This window comes from Sinocyclocheilus grahami, unplaced genomic scaffold, assembly GCF_001515645.1.
Source record: "Sinocyclocheilus grahami isolate Dianchi unplaced genomic scaffold, SAMN03320097.WGS_v1.1 scaffold184.1, whole genome shotgun sequence".
NCBI classification, from domain to species: domain Eukaryota; kingdom Metazoa; phylum Chordata; class Actinopteri; order Cypriniformes; family Cyprinidae; genus Sinocyclocheilus; species Sinocyclocheilus grahami.
This window is the reverse complement of record NW_015505363.1, coordinates 55,701-64,917: the sequence shown is the minus strand read 5'-3', so window position 1 is coordinate 64,917 and position 9,217 is coordinate 55,701. Positions and strand designations below refer to the sequence as shown.

Below are 9,217 nucleotides of genomic sequence, written 5' to 3'. Positions count from 1 at the left end.
AGCCCGAAAGGGGAACAGAGTCTCGTGACAGACACAGTGATGAAGCTGGTATGTGTTTGCAGTACACAAGCCACGGTTAAGACCGCTGACTCCACTTTGATGTGACCCTCTCTCTCTCACACTCGCACGCACACACACACACACACACACACACATGATGCGCAAAACTCCGCTTTTGAACAGTCAATAGCAAATACTTAAACTAATAACAAAACAGTAGCTGATTCAGAAGCGCCAGATTGTCATAGCAAAGTCAGAATTACCTCCTCTCCTAGGTTCACGAAACGGTCGTCCATAAAATGCATTGCTGTTCTGTTGTAAGTGACCTTAAAGATTCCTAAATTCGTCTACTTTTGGAAGGCCAAATAAAGTGCTTTTGCTTTCTCCTAGAAACACACAGCGTCTCCCTGACATGGCTGCATCAACACTAACTGCGGTTACTGAAACCACGCCGCCTTTCTTTGCGTGAACATTTGGGCCGCATTATGCAAATATTCCCACATAGTGAGGTAGATATGTGGGGGCGTGTTAGAACGAGCTGTTTTAGGGCGGCGTGGCAGAGTCTTAACTTTGATAAAGAATATCTCTTTGGTTTTGAGACTTTAGTCTTTGCAACTTCAGGGATCTTATCTACGCACAATCGGCTTGTAACACTCCAAAGAGAAAGGAAAACTTGAAATCGCATCATATGACCCCTTTAAAGAGACAGCTCGCACAATGTAATTAACATCCAAATAAAGTCACAATAGCAAGTATATTGATTGGACTAGCCCAAGTTGCTTGAAGTCCAGTGTTAAGTTTCCACAGTCTGTGATGATTTGTTGTGCAATGTCATCTGCTGGTGTTTGTCCATTGTGTTTTTTGTCACTGCACCCATTTACCATGAAATTTTGGAGCACTTCATGCTTCCTTCTGCTGACCAGCTTTTTGAAGATGCTGATTTCATTTTCCAGCAGGATTTGTTGGTGTGCTTGACTGGCCAGCAAACTCACCAGACCTGAACCCCATAGAGACTCTATGGGGTATTGTCAAGAGGAAAATGAGAAACAAGAGACCAAAAAAATGCAGATGAGCTGAAGGCCACTGTCAAAGAAACCTGGGCTTCCATACCACCTCAGCAGTGCCACAAACTGATCACCTCCATGCCACGCCGAATTTAGGCAGTAATTAAAGCAAAAAGAGCCCCTACCAAGTATTGAATACATGTAGAATAAATTAACATACTTTCCAGAAGGCCAACAATTCACTAAAAATGTTTTTTTATTGGTCTTATAAAGTATTCTAATTAGTTGAGATAGTGAATTGGTGGGTTTTTGTTAAATGTGAGCCAAAATCATCACAATTAAAAGAACCAAAGACTTAAACTACTTCAGTCTGTGTGCACTGAATTTATTTAATACACGAGTTTCAAAATTTGAGTTGAATTACTGAAATAAATGAACTTTTCCACGACATTCTAATTTATTGAGATGCACCTGTACTCACAATAAAAATAATAAGGTCATAGATCATAACACAGTCTCGGAGGTAAGAAGTGGATTAGGCTATCCTTCACCTGAAATGTTTGCCTTTTCATCCTGAAATGCGAGGCAAATGTTGGATCACAATAATTAGGAACCACGGTTTCCACAAATCCCTTCATTTGATTGGGATGTTCTCTTTTATTCTGGAGGGCAAGGGCGGTGACTGTACCATCGAGCATATTTTGCAGTATTAAACATGTATTTATACCGATTTCATCAGGCTCCGAAAATTCTTCAAAAAGAACACAAAGAATGGCCTTCTCAGCTGCCATAGTTGCAACTCTTGCGTGTCATCAGAACTGGGTGTTCAACGCACCACCGTTTCCGTTTAAAAAACGTTTTGCACCGTTTTTGTCGGGGCTGAACGCAGCCCTGGTTTATGTCGCATTAAGCTCAAGGAGCACATTTACTTTGGCAGAACAGAAGAATGACGCACAGGTGTCACGTACGCCTGACGTTATATCAGCGTGACTCATGATTGGGTGTTTTTGGCCACTTTTTTCAAATAATGTATTTTGTTTATTAATAATGATGATGATACATATCTCATAGATATCTATGGCACAACTAACTAGCATTTAATGTATCCTAAATACACTCAAATAATATTTTTGTTTGATATGATAAAATTACAGCTTGATTGTAAATAAAGTACAATAAGAATATTTACCTTGGTGCCTTCTGTTTCATCTCAAACATGATCTTTAGTGATAATGTTGTCTTCTTGGTAAACAAGGACACTTTTAAAAAATATATATATATATTAGGGCAATTTTTCTTAGTTGTAGTGGAAATGATGCCGTAACTGAAATTGATTTTTAGATTATCATAGTTTTCAGCATGTTTAGTATTGTCCAATGCACCTTATTATTGATGCTCTTATACTGTATGCTCTTTTTGTTGCATGAATTATTATGCTATTGCATATTTTAAACCATATAATGCTGAGTGGAACATTTCTCTTGGTGTTATTCATATGAATATTTGTTATTATGCCTATAATAAGAGAAAAGAAGAGTTTTCAGTGGACTGGAAATCCATAAACTGAAAATAGATTCATGGAGAGCATCTGTCTTTGCTTGCATAACATAAGCACACAATTAACAACCTCATATCAGTTGGAAAGATAACATTATATGTCAGCATCACACTAAAGGAAACAACCCTGGCCTGGTTCTGAGATTATATGTGATAAGTTATGTTATAATCATTATTTAAAATCATGAACTTATCATATTTAGCACATATATAACACCTGGATCTTCTGTTTGTTATCTGTTATCTGCAGTGCACTTTGTTCTCCTCTTATATGCTCATGCTAGACCATCTCAGAGGTTATTTTTATGCTCTTTTTCTCTTTCTCTGTGCTTTTTAAATCTCACTCCCTCAGACATCATGACGACAGCCGACGCTGTGAGAAAACGCCATAAGGGCAGCTCCAATGGAGCCCGGGCAGGGGTGAAAGACCATGCAGAGGAGCCGGTACAGTGGGGAAGAGCATGGTAAGCCACTGCATTACTGCACTAATTCAGTCACACACAGAACATTGTTTGATCGGGTTCAATATTAAAATATATAGTGCATGTGTAGTATTTTTTTTATTTAAAGTGAACAACTGATTAACATTTTCCTGGATTAAAAAGGTTTAAACTACTATTCCTGTGTTCAGCCACTTGTGCTTGTGTGAGCCACCCAAAAGCTCAGCTAACTATGAATAATGTTCTGGTTGCTCTGTTCCAGTGTTTCATTTGCAATCAACTGCAATGAAACTATACTATATATAACATACAATTATCATAAAAGTAGTCAAGAGAATAGAATTGAATAGGAACGGTAAGGACATGTCCTTATCAATATCCATCGACTGCTAAATTATCCCTAACAATAATTTTGATTATATATTCAAAATCTGTTTATATATAACCACTGTTATTATTTTGACCACATCTGAAATGGGTCATGCTGTCGACATTTTAAAATAAAGTGATGTACAGCATCATTAAGTAGCCGCCACTCCAACCACTTTGCTTGCAGTAAAAAAAAAAAAAAAATCTGAAATAGTGAAAGTAGTCCATGTGACATTATTCCAAGTCTTAGCTATACGATAGCTTTGTGTGAAGAATAAACAGAAACTAAGACAGCATTCACACAAAATCTTGATTGACAGCTGTTCTCATCATTCACTTTCACTGTATGGACAAAAAGCTCCTTGGCTATAAATACATCCTTTTGTGTTGCAAAGAGGGAGCAAAGTTACCAGTACAGATTTCAAAAGACATGAGTAAATTATTGTTTTTTTTTAATGAGCTATTGCTAAACAGACCAGACACACATGAACTAGATTCAAATACAAAATTATATGAATCAAAGTTTCATGAAAAATTATATATAAATTAATGAATTAACTGTTTAATCATTTGTAAACTAATGAATAATGCAAGAAAAAAAAATCTGAAATAGTGAAAGTATTCCGTGTGACATTATTCCAAGTCTTAGCTATACGATAGCTTTGTGTGAAGAATAAACAGAAACTAAGACAGCATTCACACAAAATCTTGATTGACAGCTGTTCTCATCATTCACTTTCACTGTATGGACAAAAAGCTCCTTGACTATAAATACATCCTTTTGTGTTGCAAAGTGGGAGCAAAGTTACCAGTACAGATTTCAAAAGACATGAGTAAATTATTGTTTTTTTTTTAATGAGCTATTGCTAAACAGACCAGACACACATGAACTAGATTCAAATACAAAATTATATGAATCAAAGTTTCATGAAAAATTATATATAAATTAATGAATTAACTGTTTAATCATTTGTAAACTAATGAATAATGCAAGAATCTTTGTTAATGGTATTAAGTAATGGTGTTTCTAGAGTGTAAATAAATATTAATTAATTTTGTAATAATAAAAAACAAAAATCAGATGCATAAATTATGTTCCAAAGTTGTAATCTTAATAATTTTTCAGTGTAATAATGGTCAACAGTCATTTGCAGTTCACAAATTCAAAAAATCCAGAAACGTCAAATATCCTATTTTGACTCATATTACCAATCTATTGATCTCTGTAGGGAGGTGGATTGGTTCTCTCTGACAGGTGTGATCCTGCTGCTGTGCTTTGCCCCCTTCATCGTCTTTTTCTTCATCATGGCATGTGATCAGTACCAGTGCTCCATCAGCCATCCGTTACTGGAACTCTACAACGGTGAAGCCACCCTGCTCACCATCTGGAACCGTGCCCCTTCCTTCACATGGGCTGCTGCCAAGATCTACGCAATCTGGGTCACATTTCAGGTGTGCAGAACTACATAAGAATAAATACGAAATAACATTGGTAGGGAGAAATATTTGAATGGTTTTGGACTAGAACTGTGAGATTTGGTTGTGTCTACACTAGGTGGTGCTGTACATGTGCGTTCCAGATATCATGCATAAGATTCTTCCAGGTTATGTAGGAGGAGTGCAGGAGGGTGCCCGAACACCAGCAGGTAAAAAAACAAAGGGGAAAAAAAAATATATATATATACACTGAACAAAATTATAAACGCAACACTTTTGTTTTTGCCCCCATTTTTCATGAGCTGAACTCAAAGATCTAAGACTTTTTCTATGTACACAAAAGGCCTATTTCTCTCAAATATTGTTCACAAATCTGTCTAAATCTGTGTTGGTGAGCACTTCTCCTTTGCCGAGATAATCCATCCACCTCACAGGTGTGGCATATCAAGATGCTGATTAGACGGCATGATTATTGCACAGGAGTGCCTTAGGCTGGTGGAGGCCACAATCAACAAGCTGATCAAAGATATGCGAAGGAGATGTGTTGCACTGCGTAAGGCAAATGGTGGTCACACCAGATACTGCCTGGCTACCTGGTACTGGTACCCCCCCGGACCCCCCAGTACAGTAAAACTGCACATTTTAGAGTGGCCTTTTATTGTGGCCAGCCTAAGGCACACCTGTTAATATATATTAATATATTAATATATATATTTTTTGTGCTCAATTGACTCGCTTCACTATTGGTTTGTGTGGTAAAATGTATCAAAACCATATTTAATTCATCTAATTTAAATGTGTTGCTTTCTTTCAGGTCTTATTAATAAATATGAAGTCAACGGTCTGCAGTGCTGGATAATCACTCATGTTTTATGGGTGGCTAATGCTCAATACTTCCACTGGTTTTCACCAACCATCATCATTGACAACTGGATCCCTCTCTTATGGTGCACCAACATACTCGGCTATGCTGTGTCCACTTTGGCTTTCATTAAGGCTTATCTGTTCCCTACCAACCCAGAGGACTGGTAAGAAAACATATTTTGATTATTTACTGTGCATATGGGTATAAAAAAGTCTACACATCTCTGTTAAACTGAAGCTTTGAAATGTAATATTGAATGTAATATTGAAACCAACAGAATTCAAGTAAGAACAACACACACATCCTCTTTGTAAGCTCTTTGCAGCCCATGGCTTCAGCAATAAAATGTGACCAAGAGGATGTTAAAAAAATTCTACAGAAACAGTTGATTTTTATTCAGGGTTAATCGGCATCACCTAAATGATGACCACAGGATTACAATTACTTTTCAGTAAGAGTTTGGATGTGATTGGTTAATTCAAAATCAGAGTTCCATACCCCATGAACACTTATGCAACCAGGTAAAAGTTTTTATTTTTTATTGTTCCCCTTAAATGATTCTGTCTTTGTTATTACATACATTTTTCTGGTTTCAATATTGAATTAAATGTGGGAAAAGATATGACAAGGTACATTTTTTTACATCTCGAAATGTTTTAATTGTAATAGGAGTATGTTCACTTTATATACCCACTGTAGTAACAACAGTGGTTTGGCCCATTCAATTTATGACTGAAATTTGGTTTTGAGTTGGAAGAGATGTGTGTTGTAAAACTATAAATGAAAGTGTAAAGTCTTGCTTTAATTTGAACATTTTAATTACCTAATTTAATAAATAATGTACATAATTATAACAAAACAATAGTAAGTATTATTATTATTATGAATTACTTAATTATTTTGCTTTAAATTTTTACCAGTTTTGTTGTTTCTTAATCACAGACTATGTGTGTGTGTTTTTTGTTTTTTCTTAGTTTCCCATTGGTCACAGAAAAGGCATGAATTGTGTTTCATTGGACTGTCCAAAGAGAGAGAGAGAGAGAAAAACATGTACACACTAAACAGGTTCTGTCTTACTCTTGTTTGATTTGCAGCAAATTCACAGGCAATGTCTTCTACAACTACATGATGGGAATTGAGTTCAACCCTCGTATAGGAAAATGGTTTGACTTTAAGCTTTTCTTCAATGGCCGGCCGGGTATTGTGGCGTGGACCCTGATTAACTTATCCTACGCTGCTAAACAGCAGGAGCTGTATGGTTATGTGACAAACTCTATGATCCTGGTCAATGTTTTGCAAGTGAGTCATGTAGCCACTAGGTGGCACTATAAAACAGCTTAGTAGTGCTTTACTATTGCTCATACTGGCTAGAGTCAACAACATATGTTTTCTGTATTGATTCATATAGTGTTTTTCATTTCATCCACATTATTCCCATCACTACCTCTTATCACAACATTGACCCTTTTCTTCTCTTAGGCCATCTATGTGTTGGACTTCTTCTGGAACGAAGCCTGGTACCTCAAGACTATTGACATCTGCCATGATCACTTTGGCTGGTACCTGGGCTGGGGCGACTGCGTGTGGCTTCCTTTCCTCTACACACTACAGGTGTGTATCTGAGCAGTATTTCCTGGGCTTGATTTGTGTTGGATGTGGCATCTACAATACTGGATTCATTATTTTACCTGATACACAGCTTCATTGATTTCAGTAGGAGTAATGCTGTTTATGCCATGTTCATGTTCTTGTTCTTTAGGGACTTTACTTGGTCTACAACCCCATCCAGCTCTCAACACCCCATGCTGCGGGTGTCCTCATCTTGGGCCTGGTGGGCTACTACATCTTCCGCTCAACCAACCACCAGAAAGACCTTTTCCGTCGCACTGAGGGTAACTGCAAAATCTGGGGTAAGAAGCCCACCTTCATCGAGTGTTCATACCGATCGGCCGATGGTGGGATTCACAAGAGCAAACTGATGACCACTGGGTTTTGGGGGGTGGCTCGTCACATGAACTACACGGGCGATCTGATGGGCTCACTGGCGTACTGCTTAGCCTGCGGTGGCGAGCACTTGCTGCCTTATTTTTACATTGTCTACATGACCATCCTACTGGTGCACCGCTGCATTCGTGATGAGCACCGCTGTAGCAACAAGTACAGCAAGGACTGGGTCCGCTACACTGCGGCTGTGCCCTACCGTTTGCTGCCTAACATCTTCTAGAGCATTCCACCATATTCCAGATTGCTTTTCAACCATATATAGAAAAGCAGTTTACCTTGTTATTTTATGTGGCTGCTCATACTTATTTTAAACAGTTGGCTTTTTAATCTTTTATGAGTGTGTGAATGGCAGACTTTACAAAGATTATCTTGCATTTAGTGAATGTGAGGGTGGATGTACTATACATGAATATATAAGTACGAGATTATCAAGGTGACACAGTGCACAGCATTACAGAATGACATAAAAAAAAAAAGCTAAGATACTGTGATGAACTCAAGTCTTAATGTTCCTGCCTTTATCAGCAAGGACTGGGTCCGCTACACTGCGGCTGTGCCCTACCGTTTGCTGCCTAACATCTTCTAGAGCATTATTCCAGATTGCTTTTCAACCATATATAGAAAAGCAGTTTACCTTGTTATTTTATGTGGCTGCTCATACTTATTTTAAACAGTTGGCTTTTTAATCTTTTATGAGTGTGTGAATGGCAGACTTTACAAAGATTATCTTGCATTTAGTGAATGTGAGGGTGGATGTACTATACATGAATATATAAGTACGAGATTATCAAGGTGACACAGTGCACAGCATTACAGAATGACATTAAAAAAAAGCTAAGATACTGTGATGAACTCAAGTCTTAATGTTCCTGCCTTTATCTGTTTGTTTGTTTGTTTGTTTGCTTGTTTTTTCAATAGGCATGGAAACTCATTGTAAAGAGAATATCACTCATTATTGTTCAGGATGTAAATAGACAAAAGTCTATAAATCCAGAATGGCTTATCAAATTTCTATTCATATTTTTCTACCAGCCAAACTACTGAAATAAAAGTTTCCCACTTTGTCTTTACTTGTTCTCCTGGTGATATTAATGAATCTAAAGCTGAAAATCGTTAAAATATTTGTAGTGCAAGAAAAACTTTTGTGTGGTAAAGCAGTTTTTATAAATTTAAATAAATAAAAATTAAAAAGCTCTTTTGGACATTAATTTCACGTCAATTAAATTACTTTTATAATATAATTCAAGCTAATTATTTAAATAAATGAAGGAAATGTGCAAATAACAAAAATCACCAAAGTAATACTGTGTGTTAAAATACACATCTTCAGTTTAAGTTTAAGGATAATGATATACCACCAGCAGCAGGTGGAGTCAGAGTTTTTCATTTAGAACAGCAACAACCCTAGCACAAGAACACACAGAGACACAAATATTTAGTTGATCTTGCATATTGTTCTTACATAAATATACATGAAACAAGTACACATATACCACTGAAATCTTTCGCAAGCAAATGATCAATTTTGTTTGCTGAACCAT

General features: G+C 37.0%; 1 protein-coding gene across 2 annotated transcripts in view; it reads left to right on the top strand.

Annotated features, from left to right (window-relative positions):
* Positions 1-8,746, top strand: part of LOC107594471 (7-dehydrocholesterol reductase-like) — a 9,966-nt gene extending 1,220 nt beyond the window's left edge. The window contains exons 2-9 of one of the 2 annotated variants that reach the window (XM_016284530.1): positions 2,914-3,025; positions 4,600-4,822; positions 4,926-5,016; positions 5,622-5,835; positions 6,767-6,971; positions 7,152-7,283; positions 7,432-7,845; positions 8,212-8,746. In XM_016284530.1, the coding sequence (XP_016140016.1) occupies positions 2,914-3,025; positions 4,600-4,822; positions 4,926-5,016; positions 5,622-5,835; positions 6,767-6,971; positions 7,152-7,283; positions 7,432-7,845; positions 8,212-8,262 (1,442 nt within the window). In that variant the 3' untranslated portion in view covers positions 8,263-8,746. Of the gene's footprint in view, positions 1-2,913; positions 3,026-4,599; positions 4,823-4,925; positions 5,017-5,621; positions 5,836-6,766; positions 6,972-7,151; positions 7,284-7,431; positions 8,190-8,211 lie in introns of those variants that run through there. The other variant, XM_016284529.1, reaches the window with a different exon arrangement.
* The last annotated feature ends 471 nt before the right edge of the window (positions 8,747-9,217 follow it).